This window comes from Mauremys mutica, chromosome 1 (genome assembly GCF_020497125.1).
Source record: "Mauremys mutica isolate MM-2020 ecotype Southern chromosome 1, ASM2049712v1, whole genome shotgun sequence".
In the NCBI taxonomy this organism is placed as follows: Eukaryota; Metazoa; Chordata; order Testudines; family Geoemydidae; genus Mauremys; species Mauremys mutica.
In genome coordinates, this window is record NC_059072.1 from 332,778,007 (window position 1) to 332,798,124 (window position 20,118).

The 20,118-nt window shown below is 44.4% G+C and overlaps 1 protein-coding gene across 1 annotated transcript in view; it reads right to left on the reverse strand.

Annotated features, from left to right (window-relative positions):
• Positions 1–275: 275 nt before the first annotated feature.
• ARHGAP42 (Rho GTPase activating protein 42) overlaps positions 276–20,118 on the reverse strand; it is a 259,773-nt gene continuing 239,930 nt past the window's right edge. The window contains exons 23-24 of the mRNA XM_045019415.1: positions 6,573–6,652; positions 276–6,325 (exon numbers count right to left, since the gene is read on the reverse strand). Coding sequence (XP_044875350.1) covers positions 6,237–6,325; positions 6,573–6,652 — 169 coding nt within the window. The 3' untranslated portion in view covers positions 276–6,236. The remainder of the gene's footprint in view (positions 6,326–6,572; positions 6,653–20,118) is intronic.

Here is a 20,118-nt window from a genome sequence, read left to right on the forward strand (position 1 = left end):
GGGGCTATTACCACCATCAATCCACACTCCAAATTCCCAGTGATCTTAGTCAGTGCAAAGATGGCATCAAGACCAAATATCCTTGTGGAAATTTTGAGGCGTGTGAGCCCCAAAGTAGTTACAGCACCTCGCTCATCTACAGGAACTTCAGCCTATTCTATGTCACCAAACACCTACCTTCCTATAACTAATAGGGATGACTAGGAATAATAAATTGAATAAAATAATGGGCTGAATGGGAATCCAAATGTAAAAATAATAAAGAAAAAAAAACGTGTAGTCAGGCTTTTTATTTTTAAAAATATTTCTTAAATTCATGAAATACAGTGTAAAATACAGCACAGATACTGTAGCAAGTCAGTTTATGAATAACATGCCAGTTATTTACATGTATATATGTACAGAGTGCAGATAATTACTGAAACCCCACTACAAAACAAATCAAAAGTTCAATATGATAATTTACTAGTAGTAACTTTTAAAATATATTTTATTTTCTCATGTTATTGATTGCATATAAATTCCTGGTATTAAAATACAGTATAATATCTAAGACTTCTATAAACTCTAGTACCGCCAAAATAATCATAAATATCATTCAGAATTGAAATCACAAATGTATGATCTGCCTAAGCACTCTTATATTTGTTGCCATCCAAACTCGCTGAGCATTCAGAAATCCTGACCGCCAGTGCCAGAAGATTAACGCTGATTCCCAACACAAGCTTTGCAGGAAGTGCAGATACAGAAGGACTTTCAAATAATGTATCCAAGGAGGAAAGCACCATTTCAAACAACAAAGACAGTCAAATAACCTATGAAATGCTGCCACATACACGAGAACAAATACTATGTTATTACCTTCAAGGGCTGGAAGGCAAAATCACAGCAACAGCTGCCTGGATAAGGAGGACCCAACCTATTTTGATTATCCTGGTTAATAGCTTGGTCAACACTCTCAGTGTTGTGTGGGCAATGCCTGAAGGGGTATTACAGCAGTAGTCACCAGGGCTGTGTGATCTGGAGGAAAATGACAATGCACTGTGTTTAATCCCTGGTGGGTGGGGTGATTTATGGGGGATCCTTTACTAGAGAAAACAAATTTTAGAAACTCTAACGATAATATTGGGCCATATTACATCTTCCACTTTTCGGCAGAACACCTACTGATTTCAATGGGCACTTCCTTTTAAATACCGAGGGGCAGATCCTCAGCTGATGTAAATTGTCAGAGCTCCATCTTTGATGTCATTGAACTATGACAATATACACCAGCTGAGGAGTTGCCTTATGCCTTTGATTAGGAGAGGCATCTTCTTGTCACTTACCCAAGAAGTGCATGATTTGGTGGTCTAACACAGGAAACATTCAGACTAATGTACTTTTTTTGATCTCACTATTTATTCTGATGCAATATTAGTAAGTAGAATATAAAACAGGGCCTAGTGCACAAGTATACAAATTAATGCTGTGTTACAATGCTTTTTTGCTGTTGTAATTACTCTGTTCTGCACAGCTTAAATTTTACTTTCACCCTTGCTAAGGTTCCTTTCCTAAAGGGGGGGTGGGCTACCCAATTCCAATTACAGACAATGAATAGAGAGTATCAAGGGGAAATGTAAAAAGATTGGTACGTTACTTATTACTGTCAGGAATGAGCTCTGGTGAGCAATTCTGTGCATCATCTTCTCCAGAAATAGTTCAACAATATACTTGTAGGTTAGTTACATTAGAACAGCACTGGGGAGAATGGAAAAATTTCTCAGGACACAAAACTATAGTTTAATTTAAAAGCCATCTCACATAGTATTCAAAACTCAAAAATGTGGCAAGAATCTTTTAACACTGAGCTTGTAGAAATGATACTGAAAAATCATTTTTCATTCTGATCAAATTATTAAAAAACTTTGGATATAAAATACTAACATACTGTACATATTTATCATACAATATAACAATCTTTCAGCTGATTAATTTGAGTCAGTATGTTAGACTGCAATAATTACCAAATGACTTAACAATTAAAACACACAGTTAATTATATAAACTGTATACACGGACATATGTTTTTCACATGACATTAACATCAGTCAGAATATGCTACCAAATGTGAGTCTTACAACTTTGCAAACAGTGGTTGCCTTGACTAGATTGCTACATCGTTACTTCAAGGGTAATACAGATTTACCACATGCTTCTTGTGCTTGCAGAGTGAATCCAGGGCTGTTCTTAAACAATAATACAGGGACATAGTCAATCAATTTTTTTTAATTAACCAATTTCCCGATAGAACAGTCTTCAAATACTGTCTTTAAAAAAATCCTTGAAACAAAAAGGAAAAAATAATAAAAATAATTAAAAAACCCAAGCCCTAAAACACCTTGAGCGGTTTTCTGCTCCTCTGTTTTAGGCAGGAGTAGGAGCACCACTACCAAACAAGCTCAGGCTCAATGCTCTCCTCTATTCCTGTCTCTCTAGGCACACTGCTTCCTCATGTCTCTTCAGTTCCAGTTTTGCTGCTGTTGCTACTGATGAACACCTTTTTGCAAAGCCTGGGGCTGTGTGTGCACCATCAACACAGCAGAGAAACTGCACTTTTAAAATGATATGCAGGATGCAGAGTGGCTGATTCACAGATTCCTAGGTACCCCATGTCTATTTACTATACACTACTGAGGAAGAGATGAAGGATCACATAGTACATTAGGCTAAAAGGGGAAAAATAGATCTTCCTCTCTCCCCGTCAAAGTTCCACGACTGATAACTCTCTCCAAAGGGTTGTAAGGAATCATTCATCTCCACGGGATTCAGGAGGAGATGCACAAAAAGGGCCAGATTATGGGGGAAAGATAGCTCAAATATGCATTTTGCCCCTGTACAGAGGCCAGACAGCATGTCATAGAATACCAGGGTTGGAAGGGACCTCAGGAAGTCATCTAGTTCAACCCTCTGCTCAAAGTAGGACCAATCCCCAGATAGATTTTTACCCCAGTTCCCTAAATGGCCCCCTTAAGGATTGAACTCACAACCCTGGGTTTAGCAGACCACTACTTAAACCACTGAGCTATCCCTCCCCTCCATGCTAGGATCACTGGTTGTCCTAGTCTCCTGAGCAGGGTCCTACCTCCCTTTCCACTAACAACCCCCAGGAGCACAGATATCACCTCTCCCTGGAATGGTGAGAAGGCGCAACCCCCTGGTTATCCCACCACCGTAGGATGGAGCCTTCAAGCACAGCCAAAGCGTAGGCAGCCAACAGTATGTTACACAGCATGATATAAGATAAGTTGAAATTTCAGAGGTTAATTACATAGGGAAGTCTCAGAGCTCTGACTCGGGGAAGTGCCCATTGAAGTCAACATGAATTTTGCCTGACTTAAGAGCTGCAAGCTTTGACCTGCTGAGGAGCCTTCTTCCTCCTTTACTTCAGTGCTGAACACAGATATGTCAGCAGGATATTTCCCTCCAATAGGGCCAGCTTTAGAATTATCCTTCACAACAACCTACCAAGGAAACACTCTTAATGACACTATCACTTGCTGATAGTGAACTGGGCGAGAATGAAACTCTTGATAGCGAAGTAGAATGAACAGTCCAAATTATTGTGGGCCACTGAATTACTGTAGTTCTTGATCCCATGGTCTGGCCTCCAGTGCCTGGCTCCAATCTGCCCCCTACTAGCCTGCTTGAAGCTGGTGGGAAGCCCCCATCTGTGTCATGCAAAGGATTCCAAGAGCCCCCCTGTGCTGAGCTCCATTTGCCACCAGCCTGAATTTCAAGAACAAAATTACTGTCAAGAAATGACTCACTGTAAGCAACTCCCACTGCGTTGTCCAGGAGGCAGGTACAGAAGCTGTGAGAGATACACTACTTTTGAAAAACTGCATGTATTGGCGATAGATAGCCTACTAAGCCCTCCAGGGGAAATGCCAGAAAATTTGGCAGTGTTTAATAGCTTGGTAAGGTTTTCAGCCCTGGGAAAAGCTCCTATTTAACCCATTAAGAAAGCAACACCCGCTATTTTGGTAAATAAAGGGTTAATATACTTAATGGAGCTGTTGGAAAAAACGCTGAGAAAAACGTTTTGTTGTTTGTCAAAATCAAAATGTTGCATGGAGACAGTTTTATTTCAACAAAGGGCTGAGGAAACCTGCCTGGTGAGCTGCTGTGACGCCTGGGCTTCCAAGGGCTGTGGATCCAGAACATCCCGCCAGGTGTGCTGTCTCAGAGTTGGGGACCTCTGAGCTTCCAGGGTCTGCAGCTCCAGGACAGGCCACCAGGAAGAGTGCCCTGGAGCCGGGGCGCCATGCCAATTTGCAGAAAACTTCAAAATGTGGGGTTTTCATTCGGAAACAGAACAAAACCTAATTTAGAAATATCTAAATCTTCGGCACAATGGAATTACCTTGCCCTGCCCACCTGTAATATTTAATACTGTTACGGGAGAAAGAGCTAACATGCAGGAGAGTCTGTATGAGAGGCAATTCTTCCTGTAGCACTAACAGCAATGAGCTCAGCTGCTAATGTGTTAATGTAGCGCTGAAATGACTTTGCTTTGAATAGTACATGCTGACTGGCCATGCAGCTACTGCAGTTTTCCTGGAGCAGTTCAATAAAGAGCTATGCCCTGCTTGAGCCAGTGGCTTAAGCACATGTGTGATTCTGTTGACATCAGCGTAGGTTTTTGAGGTCACGGTGTACTGACTCCCCTGAATGGATTCACCAAGTTAGCAACTCTGTCGATTAACTAATTGGGGATGTCCAAATTCAAGGGGAGTTTTGCCAATAAGGCCTTCAGGACTGGACTCTATGGTCGTTCTTTCAGCAAGCAGAGTGTCTGCCTTGGACATATGCTTTGCTTACTGTTTACTCTCTTCCTTTTCTGATTTCTGTTCTTTGTTTTCTTTGTAAAGGATTGTTAATCTGTGATAAAGTGCCAGTGCCCTCACTGTTTATTACAGCCTTTTATTAATACAAACCATTGTACTCTGATGGGAAAACTCACACAAAATTTAATGTCAGCAGTTAGAAAATGACTGCCTTTTAGTTCCAGCTGGAGTAATTAATGGTTATTTGGAAATATCTATACGAAGCAGTTTTATCATCATGTTTTGGAATTGTTGCCTAATAATTCAGTGAAATTCTGAGGAAACTGTATTTCAAACTAAACAAAAAGTTTATCTAATATCAGATCCTTTTTACATCTAAAAGGAGCCTTTAGAAATCATAGCTTATAAAACTAGACACTTCATAGATCATTTGTCTTGTATGTGGTGGAAAATCTGAAAAACAATTTGGGTGTCTTAATGGCATTGTGGGACTCTGCTATGTTTTATTTCAGGTTTTAGATTTATTTTCATTCTTTGTTGCTTACCTCACACATTTCCCTATCATTTTACTTTCAGTACTTCTTTGTTTGGTATGGTTGTGTTTTTGAGACAAGCCGAGAATGTCTTAGGGAAGATGGGTGCTAGAAATATAATTTATTATTAATATTAATTATATTGATAAAACAAACTGATGAAAGCAAGGAGGAAATAAGATAAATCTGTACAATATTTGAATTAAATGTTGATTTTAAAAAGTCACATTTTGAAAGAGCACTTACTGCTTAATCAGTGTACAATCTAATTTAGTTATCAGTTATATAAATTACATACATTACTGCATCTGTATATTGTGCACTCGTTGCATAACAAGAGATTCAAAACTCTGCTTTTATGGCAGATTAACTTCTTCCATGAAATGACTGGGACCAGTCTCAGAATCAAGTTTTCTAATGCAGAAGACAGATCATAGAAATATATCTTGCTTTATGAACAAATATATAATTTTTTACATGTAAAACAATATAATTGTAAGAATTGGCAGAGTGCATTGCCTGTGAATTTCACGCTGATTGAGCAATATCTCAGGTCTGACATGTTCTGCAGCTAATTTTCTGATTTTACTGCTCAAATGTTACTTATCCATAAAAGAAGTATGCAACATGCTTGTGTTACAAACAATGGAAGTTATTTAAACAGAGTACCATCTGCAGTACAAAAAACTGTTAACTATTTCATTATATCCTGTTCCATTTATAGGGAGCTACCTAATTTGCCCTTGCAGAATTTGAAGAAAATCTACCACTCTCTGCTAACGGGCTGATCCCCACATCTGTGTCAGATAAAATCATAGTGCTTATTATTTGTTACCATGGATACCATGAAGATACTGCTGTCCACTAAAGATTACTAGAGGAAGACAACATAATTCTCTGGAACTAGTCCTGTTTTGCCTTCATAAGTTGCTTTTAACCAGCCTGGTTCCACTGATGGGTACACTGCAGAAAAAATAATAAAAAATAAAAAAAATTAATATATATATTAAAATCTGTTATAGTTAAATGTAATCCGTATCCCAGGTAACTATATGTTTGATCTGAAAAGATCAACATCATTATAAAAGATCAACATCAGACTGATAGAGACATAAAAATTAAATTTGAAGTGAAAATCTCTTGACTTATCTCACAGATGCAGTTATGTTTAAATATTGTGTGTAAAGGAAAACTATCTAATACATCTTACCATTTGAAAATATCGCCCCCTGTGGGAAGGAGAGCTCATGACTGTGCTCAGCTTTACAGGAATACATGGCTTTGGCTTGGCTGAAAGATCAAAATATAAGTTTGTTACAAACAGGAAAAGGGGGAAAAAATGAATTAAAAAATCTGAGAAGCAGAGTAGTCTGATGAGCACTGAGCTGGGAACCGGGGAATCCTGACAGAGTTCTATAGAAAACTCAGGAATCTATCTAGACTAACTCCAGCTCTGCACATGATTTTCTGTAAGGCCTTGGGACAGTCATGTCATTTCTTTGTACCTCATTTTTCCCAACTCTAAGTAGAGATATAAACATTTATGGGCATCAACCACCACACTGAGGTGAGGTGAGGTGAGGAAAAGTTTGTTCAAGACGTCATGTGTTAAGTAAAAGTACTGCAGTTTGTGATGAAATTGGAGATTATTGGTAGCACTTTCTTCCCAATCAGAACGTTAACTCAATGATCTAATATACCACCTGTGGTAGATTTTAATTTTTCAGCATAACTCCCCCAACTTTCCTCCCATGAAATGAAATTAGTGAACTCAAACGGTTATATTAAGGTGGACACAATTTACACATTAAGGACCTCTCTGCTCCACCCTGTGTGCCAGTGCTGCTGTGCAGACTGATGTAGAAGGATGGTTCAGCCATTCCCCTGCCTCCTCCACACCCACTTTTGGAGCTCCAAGCACCCCTGTAGGAATTAGGAACGAATTAGGGGTTCCAGAGAGAGTTTAATGGATGGGTGCTGAAGTTGTGGTGGAAATCTGAGTTTAAGCCATCTGTCCAGGTATATCATTGGTTTCATGATGCATTTGTCCAGAAATTCTTCTTCAAGGTGGTCCATGAAGAGGCTGGCATATTGCAGAGCCGTTCTAGTACCCACAGCTGTTCCCATGGCTTGGACAAACTGTTTGTTGTTGAATTTAAAATTGTTATGAGTGAGGATGAAATGGATGAATTTGGTAAATGAGTTCAGGGTGGATATCTGAGGACTGTCCACTGTCTTATAAATATATGAGGCAGGAAGCTATGCTGTCATTGTGAGGGACATTGGTGTATAGGGAAGTGACATCCATGGTAGCGAGGCTGGTGTTTGGAGGGAGGTTGCTAATGCAGTGGAGTTTCTGGAAGGAGTTTGTTGTGTCTTGGAGGAAGCTGGCCCTTTGTGTGGTGAGTGGTTTGAGGATGGCTTTTATGAGTCCTGATATTCCTTCATGGCACTCTTACTCTCTGGAATACTCCCACACTAAGCATCAACTTCCTGGACATGACAATCAGCTTCAATAATGGAACCCCAAAGACAACCATATATAAGAAACCAATGGATCGGTACACCTACCTTCATAGATCCAGTAACCACCACAAACACATCAAGAAATCTATTATCTACAGCCAGGCACTCAGATATTACAGAATGTGCTCAGAGGAGAAAGTCCAGGATATACATCTTAACACACTCAAAATTGTCTTTACCACACAAGGACATTCCAACAGAGAAGTAGACTGCACCATGAAATAGGACAGCCAAATACTCCAGGAGAACCTGCTTCAATACAGAAATAGAAACCCCCCCTCCAACCACACACCCCTAGTTGTTGCCTACCATCCCACACTGGAACCCATGTGGGGTATCATCAAACAACCACAACCCACAGTCGATGAGGACCCTATACTGAAAGAAATCTTTGCTGAACCCCCTCTTCTGGCCTTCAAACAACCCCATAACTTCTCTAAGCTCATCATCAGAAGCAAGCTCCCCACTGACCAGGACACACCCACTACAGCAGCACCAAACCCTGCCAGAACAACAGATGCAAAACCTGCAGAAATACCTCCACTGCTACACCCCCCTCAACACACCTTTCAAGATCCATGGATCCTGCACATTCCTATCACAACATGTGGTGTACCTCACACTGTGCTCTAAATTCCCTAATAACAACTATGTGGGTGAAACCAGACAATAACTACGCTCTTGAATGAACTCACACAGGAAATGATAAAAGACAAAAACTCCCTATCACCTGTGGGTGAACACTTTTCACAAAGCAATCACTCTATATCTGACATATCAATCCTCAGTCTCAAAGGAAATCCACTCAACACTCTCAAAAGACAAGGCTGGAAGCTTAAATTTATAACTGATACACACTAAAAATCATGGACTGGACAGAGCACTGGAGTTATGGCTTATTACAACAATCTGTAGCCCACTAACCCCCTTCTTTTTGTCCTATGACTGCAGAGATGTTAACGGGCCTCTCTAACTTGAATGTCCCCTAGAATATCTGCTAACTACTTATGCTAAACAATCCATTCCACCCTGCATTTAGCTATGAGGCTCGGAGTACCTTTCACAGACCTGAAGAAGAGCTCTGGGTGGCTCAAAAGCTTGTCTCTCGCACAAATAGAAGTTGATCCAATAAAAAATATTGCCTCACCCACCCGGTCTCTCTAATAAACTCCAGTTAGCACAGACCTAGATTTTCACAAAGCTCATACTTCAGTTTTTGGGTATCCTCTTCGAGGCACCTTAAAGGGGCCTTATTTTCAGCACTTTTTGATAATCAGGCCCTTTTAAGGGGTCTCAAGTTTGACAATCAATAGCACTAGACACTTTTGAAAACCTTGACCATAGCCCCTTTTGTGTGGTGGTGGTGGTGGTAAGGTGGACAGCACACCACTCCAGATATCTCTGCCTCTCATTTCTAGCAGGGAAGAGAAACCCTGAACTCAATCCCAAGACAAATAGATTGTGCCTCCCTGCTGATGCTATTTGTATTCTAGTAGCACCTACTGGAGCCAACTTTGATTGGGGCTTCTAGTTTTGTAGGCACTGTACAAACACATAGTGAGAGATCATAAGCCTTCAGGGCAGGGACTATCTAAACAGACAAGACAAACAAGGAAGTTTTGTTACTCCCTCTTACAGCTGGGGAACTGATGCAAAGAGAGATCTCATAGCTTGTCTAAGATCACACAGGAAGTCCGGGACCTGTCTGGGACTGAACTCTTATCTACAGAGTCCCAGTGTGGTGCCCTAACCACAAGCCCTCCTCTTTAATTTGATATGATAAAGAGCTCTATAAACATTTATGATAAGTATGCTGACATGTTCATAGTTCTCCCACAAAATATCTATTTCCCATATCACTTAACCATAAAACTATACATAATACAAACATGAGACCAAAAACCAGATGATCCAAGGTATCCTGTACTGAATGTAATAAACCACAGAGATGATTATAAACACATGGCTAATATGCAATACCCTCAATATTCGGTAAGGTTGTCAACCACTATACTCAGGCTGTGTTCTAAACCAAGGTTAAGAGTTCAAATGCTACACTGAGGAGGGGAAACTAAGAACAGAGAGAGAAGAAATGGTAATGTTTGTGGAGTGTGTGTTGTGTGGAGAAATAAGCTATTTAGCTTTCCTGGAGTCAGAATATGTTGATTTTTATTGTAGCGTTAAAATGAGATACGTGGAATAAATACAATTCTTTCTTTCTCTGGCACTTTCTTATGTTTAGTGAAATGTACCAATTTCAGCTGAATGGAGGGATGTTTATCACCAAAAATGAAATAAATTTGAGAAAAAATAGGGTGTCTGTCTTGCATTCTCCAATTAAGAGAAAGTTTGTAGGGACCTGACTGTCAAGTCATTGCACCTATAAAACAAGTGAACGAAATGCAGTGATTAATTGACTGCACAGTCATATAAATGCACTCAAGTGTGAGCAAGTTTGCTTGAATTAACAGTTTCTTCAAGTGATCTTCTTATTACGTTAATTTGTTGTTATTATTCTTGACATACAGAATAATTATACCCACTGACGGCGTGTACAAATAAAACTGTGTGTGTGTAATAGCACAGGGATAGGCCTAATCTAGGGATATATTCTCATGATTTTTTGACTAATTTTCAGGTTCCTGATCATTCCCTCAATCTCCATCACATTATGTGATTATTACGATACCATTTTCCTGTGACGGTACTGTCCAGCCGCAAGTGTTATCAAGCTTTCACAACTCAAGGTAATCCTATTGTGTGCAACTGCGCAGATGGACATTCTCTCTTGTGGTGCTAATGCTTTCTTTCAACAATGCTGCCAGTCGAAGAGGGTGTGAAAATAGCACTATCATCTATAGCGAGGCTCTTAAAAGAACTAACATTATTTTGAACAAGAGAGTTACTCATGCTGTTCAGTGCATAGAAGAGTTAGATAATGGCACCTACCTCTCCTAAGAGCTCACTTTCCTTAACTTAAGTTGAACAGGTTACCTAGCGGAGAATACATTTGTCTTCCCCTCATAGGGTGGCAGGCCCCAGTAAATAAAGTAGGTCAGCTCCCCTGTGCCAGAGCAGGTGCTTCCATTTAGCCAATGAAGAGGGCCCGACAGCAGCTGGGAGAAAGGATCAGGGAGAGAGCCGGTGACAGAAAGTCCCAGTGAGTCACAGCAGGCTGGTTCAGTCAGGAAGGGCAGGTGGGCACTGGCAAAGACCAGGGGACTGGAATGGTCCTAGAGGGAAGCAGAAGGGTGGTTCCTGGGGACAGGTTGAAGGCAGGGGAGTAGCAAGAGGGGCTTTCTGGCTGGTGTCTCCAAGATAAAAACCAGGGCCAGAGGGCTGGAGAGGGCTGAAGGAGGGAGCTGCCTCCTGGCTCTAAGTTGGAGAACTGCAGCCAAGGGATGGAGAGGATTGAAGGAAGGAGAGCAGCAGAGGAGCTTAACTTCTGACATCTCCAAGACCAGTGAGCTGGACCCAGAGAAAACATGAGAGGGCCAGGGGAGTGAGGGATGTTCCCCTGGCAAGGATGCTCCCACACGAAACGCTGTGGAGGTTCCCAGTGGGAAGAGTGGAAATCTGTCCTGGTCCTGGGACAGGAGAAGATTGACAGAGTCCAGGCATGGTTGAAGGCATGTGCAGTATGTGGGGCATCAAGGGATGAGGTGTCTTGAATTATAATGACTGCTTGTGCTGGGGTGAGAAATGGACTACACGTTTGGGACTTTTGCTATGGATTATGTTGTTGTAATAAATCACGAAGGGCAGTACTGAAACAAGAAAGCCTGAAGAGAATTAGTGGGTCACCTGAGAGGAGAAACTGAAACAAGTGTGCCTGCCATGCCATGGCTTGCCACAGGAGGGCCCTCCAGGCAGGGGCTGCCCTATGACACTCCCCATTTTCAGGCCTACTTTTACATTTTTCCTGAATCCCTAATGATGAGTTTATGGTTGCTGGCATCAAAACATTTGGGTGATTATCTAAGTCTCAGCAGATCATCAAAATATTATTGATTATTGCATGGTGCCAAAGCCCCCGCCCCTCCAAGCTCATCAGTGACAGGGATCAGATCCAGTGTCGTGCAAAGGGATACACCATGGCCTGATAGCTTGGTGCTCCACCAGATTGACAGCTTATCCTTAAAGCTAGGTTTGAGGGAAAGAGAAAAGTAGTGAGGATGGGGAGGAAAATATGCAACTGGGACTGGAATGAGGGAGAGAGTTATCAAAATATGAGTAAAGATCTGGGAATGGGCACATATTCTGCCTACCGAAATGCACTAATTTAGAACACTCATTTTGTTGCTTTCTGAATAAAGAGACCTATTCAAACTGATACCACTGTGGATAGAGTGAATGGATAGCAAGTGTGAAAAATTAGGACCCTTTTTTTTTCCAGGGTGGGGAGTATAATTGCATATATAGGACAAAGCCCCTAATATCAGGACAGTCCCAATAATATTGGGACATCTGGTCACCCTAACTGTGGAAGACACACATTCATGTACAGCTGAAAACAGCGCACAGGTTTAAGATAAAGGAAGCAAGCAACAGAGGGGTGTTCATGGCAGGGGTACATTATAGCTGACTAAGCTAGGAGGAAGAGGTGAAAATGCTATTTCTAGGAAGGGTATTAAGCATGTCCAGATCACAAGAGTGATAGTAAAGGAGACAATCGACAGATACCTGTTGGAAAATGAAAGTCGATGGGACTTGTGCTCCTAAATCACTTAGGTGCTTTTGAAAATGTCACCCATTGTGTAGATGACAATGTTTTGTTTCAGGCGGTAGACTCTACAAATCACAATGCAGCTATTTAGAGGCTGGATCCTGGATCGGGAAAAAGTCGCTGAAAATCTGGAAGCAAGGGACACTGGTGATTCCAGAGATTAATAATGGAATAGAGGCTTTCTTCTAGGCTGCTGGTTCTACTTCAGCGGGACCAAAAGCTGTTACTATCTGATGATTGTTTGGTGGTGTATGTGAAACAAATTGTCAGGAATTGTCCAACTCCTTCCTCATGGACTCAATGGATACAGAGACTGATCCACTCTTAGGGTATGTCTACACTACAGGAGTAGTTCGATTTAACTTAGGTCGAATTTGTGGATTCGACCTGATGAATTCGAATTTGTGTATCCACACTAAGGACACTAATTCGAATTTGTGAGTCCACACTAACGGGGCAAGTGTCGACATTGGAAGCGGTGCATTCTGGGCAGCTATCCCACAGTTCCCGCAGTCCCCGCTTCCCATTGGAATGCTGGGTAGAGCCCCCAATGCCTTCTGGGGGAAAAATGTGTCGAGGGTGGTTTTGGGTAACTGTCATCATTCAACCGTCACTCCCGCCCTCTCTCCTTGAAAGCGCCGGCGGGAACTCTGTTCGCGCACTTTTCTGGTCAGTGACAGCGCGGACGCCACAGCACTGCGAGCATGGAGCCCGCTGCGATCATCGCTGCACTTATGGCCGTTGTCAACTCCTCGCACCTTATCGAACACCTCTTCCACAGTCAGCTGCTGAGAAATCGGGCGAGGAGGCTCCGGCAGCGCGGTGAGGACGTGAAGTGTGAGAGTGGCACAGACCTCTCACAAAGCACGGTACACCGCGCCGTGGAGATTATGGTGGCAATGGGTCACGTTCATGCTATGGGACGGCGATTCTGGGCCCGGGAAACAAGCACGGACTGGTGGGACCGCATAGTGCTGCAGGTCTGGGATGAATCACAGTGGCTGCGAAACTTCAGGATGCGTAAGGGCACTTTCCTTGAACTGTGTGACTTGCTGGCCCCTGCCCTGAAGCGCCAGGACACCCGGATGCGAGCAGCCCTGAGTGTGCAGAAACGAGTGGCCATAGCCCTCTGGAAACTTGCAACGCCAGACAGCTACCGGTCAGTAGCGAACCACTTTGGCGTGGGCAAATCTACTGTGGGGGTTGCTGTGATGCAAGTAGCCCATGCAATCGTTGACCTACTGCTCTCAAAGGTGGTGACTCTGGGAAACGTCCAGGTCGTCATAGATGGCTTCGCCGCGATGGTATTCCCAAACTGCGGTGGGGCTATAGATGGCACTCACATCCCTATCCTGGGACCGGCCCACCAGGCCAGCCAGTATATTAACCGAAAGGGCTACTTTTCAATGGTGCTGCAAGCACTGGTGGACCATAAGGGACGTTTTACCAACATCTACGTCGGGTGGCCGGGCAAGGTTCATGACGCACGTGTGTTCAGGAACTCTGGTCTGTTTAGACGCCTGCAGGAAGGTAGTTTCTTCCCGGAACACAAAGTAAGTGTTGGGGATGTGGAGATGCCTACAGTGATCCTCAGGGACCCAGCCTACCCGCTAATGCCCTGGCTCATGAAGCCCTATACAGGCGCCCTGGACAGTGACAAGGAGCTCTTCAACTACCGGCTGAGCAAGTGCAGAATGGTGGTGGAGTGTGCTTTCGGACGTCTCAAGGGGAGATGGAGGAGCTTACTCACTCGCTCGGATCTCAGCGAAACCAATATCCCCATTGTTATTGCAGCTTGCTGTGTGCTCCACAATCTCTGTGAGAGCAAGGGGGAGACCTTTATGGCGGGATGGGAGGTTGAGGCAAATCGCCTGGCTGCTGATTACGCTCAGCCAGACACCCGTGCGATTAGAAGAGCCCAGCGGGAAGCGCTGTGCATCCGGGAGGCTTTGAAAGCTAGGTTCCTCAGAGAGCAGGGTAACCTATGACTGTCCAGTCTCTTTACAGAGAAGCTGAACCTGCCCCTGTTTCAGTTCCTATTGTCTTTTTTCAGCGGTTACATACCCCGTTCACCAGGTTTCCCCCCCCAACAGACGTTTAAAAATAAAGTTATTGGAACATTTTTAATTAACAAAGTTTTCTTTACTAACGAATTCTCATTCAAGGGTTCCAACAGGGACGCAGACTGTGGTGGGTACGGTGTGCAGTGATGTACATACCGCTTCTACACTCGAGGACTGACAGGCTCCTGCTCCTACAGCGGTCTCTGGGGGGAGGACGGTTACCGGAGGGTGTGCAGGAAGGGGTGGGTTTGCAGGAAGGGGTGAGGGGTGTGTGGGAAGGGTGAGTAGGTGTGGGTGGATGATGGCTCTGGCTGGGGCTCAGGGCATCGGAGAGGCTCATGGCTAGGGTGGAAGGGCATGGTAAGGGCAGCCTGCCTTGCCATTTGTGGATGCCAGGCGCTCGGACCCTGGGGCAACATACACCTCCCAGACTGACCTGGGGCAGCAGACACCTCGCACAGTGACCCGGGTGCCTAGTGACTGCACTCTGTGTGTGACCTGCTGTTGATCCTGCCCCCATGTCTGTACCCTGTTAATGGTGGCTGTCCTACGCAATTAACAAACCCCTCCCCCACCCTTCACACAAAGTCTTCTGCAAAGAAACATGACGGAAACAGTAATGAACAGCAAACTATTTTTAATACTCAACTACACAGTTGGGGGATGAAACTGGGATTTGGGATCGGGTGAGCCAGGAAGGCAAGCAATTCTCATACTTTAGGGAATGAGAGCTGTTTGGTACATGAGCGCTCTGCTGGGGTGGAGTGACAGTTTTCACGGCCCCTAGCGCCCCTCCTTCTTGTGATTTTGGGTGAGGGGGGGACAGGACTTTGTGGCGGGGGAGGGCAGTTGCAGATACAGTTCAGGGGGGCTCTCTGCTCCTGCCTGCGGTCATGCAGAACATCCACAAGGCGCCGGAGCGTGTCCGTTTGCTCCCTCATTAGTCCAAGCAGCGTTTGAGTCGCCTGCTGGTCTTCCTGCCGCCACCTGTCCTCCCATTCGCTGTGTGAGCGCTGCTGCTGAGAGAGGGTCTCCCTCCACTGGCTCTGCTGTGCCGCCTCAGCTCTGGAGCTGGCCATCAGTTCAGAGAACATCTCGTCCCGAGTCTTTTTCTTTCGCCGCCTAATCTGCGCCAGCCTCTGTGAGGGGGATGCCGGGGCAGTTCGGGAAAGAGCCGCAGCTGTGTGATGGGAAAAAGGAAGTGATTTCCTTCCAAAGATACATGTTTGCGAACACTGAACACAGTCTACTCAGTTTCTGTGAACAAGACCATACAGGGCACCTAATCTCATGTGCTCTCAGGACAAGTTCGAATTTTCGGCATTCGCTTTCATTGCCTGGGGTCTTGCACTGGAGATCGGACAAGCGGGGCAGGACAGCAGAATCCGTGTAGCAGCCAGGCCTGGTAAGCCGGAAACTTTAGGCTGCTTAACAGTTAATGGATAGCAGGGCCCTCCTACTGCAGGCAATCTGGAAAGCATAAAGTCTGACCCTGTTCCAGCCCCTCCCGGCTGTCCCCAGGAAAGATCCCTGTATGCTTTTCCTCTGCAGCCTACAACACGTGGCTGTTAAACGACGGTCATTGTTATGCAAAGGAAAAGTCAAGCATTCACAATAGTAACATTAAAGTAATTCCCCTAATTAGATGCAGCAGTCGCCGAGCGAGATCACCCTGAGGCGGGTCTCCAGGACAAACAGAGAGCGAATGCTGCGTGAATCCCTGCACAGACCAGTGCCCTATGCTGCCATGCTGGTCGAGGTGATGCTCCCATTATACCTCCTGATGGCCTGGCGCGGAAGAGTGTGCTTCCACGGAGCACCCAACAAGGCACCTCTCCCCAGGAACCTCCTGCGGAGGCTTTTCGCGTACCTCTCAGAGAGCTTCGTTGAACTGTCCCAAGAGGATTTTTGTTCGATACCTATATGCATTGACCTTCTTTTTATATAGTTTTTATTCCTGTTTTGTTAAGAAATAAATGTTTACATGTTTATAGCACTTACCGCCTGATCCTTCCCCTGATTCAGAGTCCGGGTTAACGGCCGGGGAGGGTTGGTAGGGGATCTCTGTGAGGGTGATGAAGAGATCCTGGCTGTCGGGGAAAGCAGTATTGTAACCGCTGTCGCCTGCCTCGTCCTCCACAAACCCTTCCTCATCTTCCCCATCGGCGAACATCGCCGAGAAACTGCCCCTCGACACTATCCCATCCTCAGAGTCCACGGTCACTGGTGGGGCAGTGGTGGCAGACCCACCGAGAATGGCATGCAGTGCCTCGTAGAAGCGGCATGTCTGGGGCTGGGCTCCGGAGCATCCGTTTGCCGCTTTGATTTTTTGGTAGCCTTGTCTCAGGTCCTTGATTTTCATGCGGCACTGCGTTGCATCCCGGTTGTATCCTCTGAGTGCCATGGCTTTGGAGACCTTCTCATAGGTCTTTGCATTCCGTTTTTTGGAGCGCAGCTCCGAAAGCACAGACTTATCGCCTCACACAGCGATCAGATCCAAGACTTCCCGGTCAGTCCATGCTGGGGCCCTCTTTCTACTCTGAGATTGCATGGACTCCTCTGCTGGAGAGCTCTGCATCGCTGCCAGTGCTGCTGAGCTCGCCACGACGTCCACACAGGAAATGAGATTCAAACTGGCCAGACAGGAAAAGGAATTCAAATTTTCCCGGGGCTTTTCCTGTATGGCTGATCAGAACATCTGAGCTCGGACTGCTGTCCAGAGCGTCAACAGAGTGGTGCAGTGTGGGATAGCTCCTGGAGCTGGTAAGTTCGATTTGCATCCACACCTAGCCTAATTCGACATAGCCATGTCGAATTTAGTGCTACTCCCCTCGTCGGGGTGGAGTACCGAATTCGAACTAAAGAGCCCTCTAGGTCGAATTAAATGGCTTCCTGGTGTGGACGGGTGCACGGTTAATTCGAATTAACGCTGCTAAATTCGAATTAAAGTCCTAGTGTGGACCAGGCCTTAGTCAGCCTCAGTGTAGGGATGACACCCTTGGGGGACTGGTGTGTGAGACGCCTGCGGCGCTCTGCAGCTTGCTCGTAGAGTGCATGCTTTATTCTCTTGGGCTACCAAAATGTGATGCTACACATGAGCACTACATTCAACAACATTTTATTTTTCACGTCCAAAATTGCTTCTGGTTGGTTGTTTTTTTTTTTGAACTTTGTAACAATGGTGAGGAAATAGAAAAATCCTTGTTTTAGGTCCTGATCTTGGAAGTTGATCTGTGTGAGAAGACTTCTGGGGAACCCCACTGACTGGGGCCTGGGAATTGAGATCTGTGTGTGCAGAGCAGCTTGTAGGGCCAAAGCCTCGTGGTGGAACATATTGGCCAAGTTTTACTTGGCAGACACAAATGTTAGAAACTGAATTACACATTGTATTGCAGGTTCATCTATAACAGAATGCACAGTGCCCCTTTAACACTGCAACATTTAAATACATGCGCTAACAGTGTGGGCTCCTGTACTAACTTACAGAAGGACATTGGATCTCAAAGCTCAGATACCAAGCAATAGACACTCCAGAAACACCTCATATGGATTAATGGATGAAAGTGTCAGTAACACTGTAAAGTCAGAGTTTACCATACTTTTACTGCTGGAATTTCCTGCATAAGTGTGTCTGTGTTTTCTCCCCTTCTCTGTTAAAATGATCCATATATTCGTATTTTTATGAATGCACATACCCTTTCTAGTAGGCTAATATGGAGAGATCAAGAACATTTACTTGTGGGGTGAGACAGGTCATATTTACCATGATTTCAGTGAAGCAAAGAGACAGAAGAAAGCTTTAAGGGCTCAGTTTGGCCCTCATGTGCATAGCATGCATTCAGGTTTAAGCAAGAACTGCTTCTGACTGCTCCCTTGCCGCAGAGGCTGGTCTGACTCAAACAGCACTGCAGTTAACAGCTGAGCCACCTTTTATCTCTTCCTTCCTCATTCTGCCTGCTGACCTCTCATTCTCCTTGTTATTGTCACTAGTCTGCTTTCTTATGAAGACTGGATAGAGGAGCTATTAAGCCTGTCAAGCCTTTCCTCCTTTGCCATCTATCATCTGCCCTCCACCCCCATTATGAAGCTGCACAGCTACCTTTTTCTTTGTCAGACTTTTGCTTCTTATGTGGTTTATACACAAGTACAGCAGAATGGGAGCTGAGGAGGGAGGAACGGGAGCAACACAGTGGGAAGGAGGAGGAGCAGAGTATGGTGGAGGTAGAGTGCCAGAGAACAGCAGAGCAGGGCTCTATCGAGGCTCCCTCAGATTGTGTGCCACACAAAACAAGCATCTGTGCCCCACTCGACTCAGCCATGCTGCTGTCTCCTCCCTCCCTCTCTTATGTAACATCATAAGGTCCTGGCAACTCAAACTGATCAGCTTTCTCTTGAATTGGATCCTGCCACCTGCTGGGTGGCAGTTAGCTGTCAGACTTGGACTGTAAGTTACTAAGCATTTTGGTGCCTGCCTGCTTGCCAGTTTCACATCAGCCCCTACGGTTCCATGGATTATTGTTATTGGATGTTATATGTCTGTTACTCTATTGCTTGGCGGTCCCATTAGGCTCAGGGGCTTGTTGTTCTAAGTGCTACACAAAAAGGTGGCCGTGATCCCAGTCTCATAAATTAAAAGGCCAGAATGGACCGCTGTGACCATTCAGTCTGACCTCCTGTATAATACAGGCCATAGAAGTTTCCTGAATTAATTCATGTTTTAACTAGAGTATTTTTTCTTAAAAACAGGGGATGGAGGATCACAGGGGCTGGATCACTTGATGATTACCTGTTCTGTTCATTCCCTCTGAGGCACCTGGCATTGGCCACTCTAGGAAGACAGGATACTGGGATAGATGGATGTTTGGTCTGACCCAGTATGGCTGTTCTTATGTAATCCAATACTGATTTTAAAATTGCCAGTGATGGAGAAATCTGTGACAACCTTTGGTAAATTGTTCCAATAATTAATTACCCTCACAGTTAAATATTTGCACCTTATTTCCAATCTGAATTCATCTAGTTTCAACTTCCAGCCATTGCATCATGATATCTCTCTGTCTGCGAGACTGAAGAGTCCACTATCAAATTTTTGGTTCTCATGTTCCTCATTTTGTAACTTACAAACTGTCGTCAAGTCACCCTTTAACCTTCTCTTTAAGCTAAATGGATTGAGCTCTTGGGGTCTTACTACCTCGAAGTGCTTACAATAAAGACAAGGTACACAGCACGGGGGGGAGGGGGAAGTAAGATTTAAAATATACACAGTTTTTATATACAATTGATTTTTTTAACAGTCTTGGGTTTGTAATTATGTAAGTAAGTGCTGATTTCTTATAAAATCATGGCAGAAGGGACCATGAGTAAGGCTACAATTCTGTTACGGAGGTCACGGATTCCAGGACTTTCTGGGACCACTGTGACTTACCTCTTCCGGGGCAGGG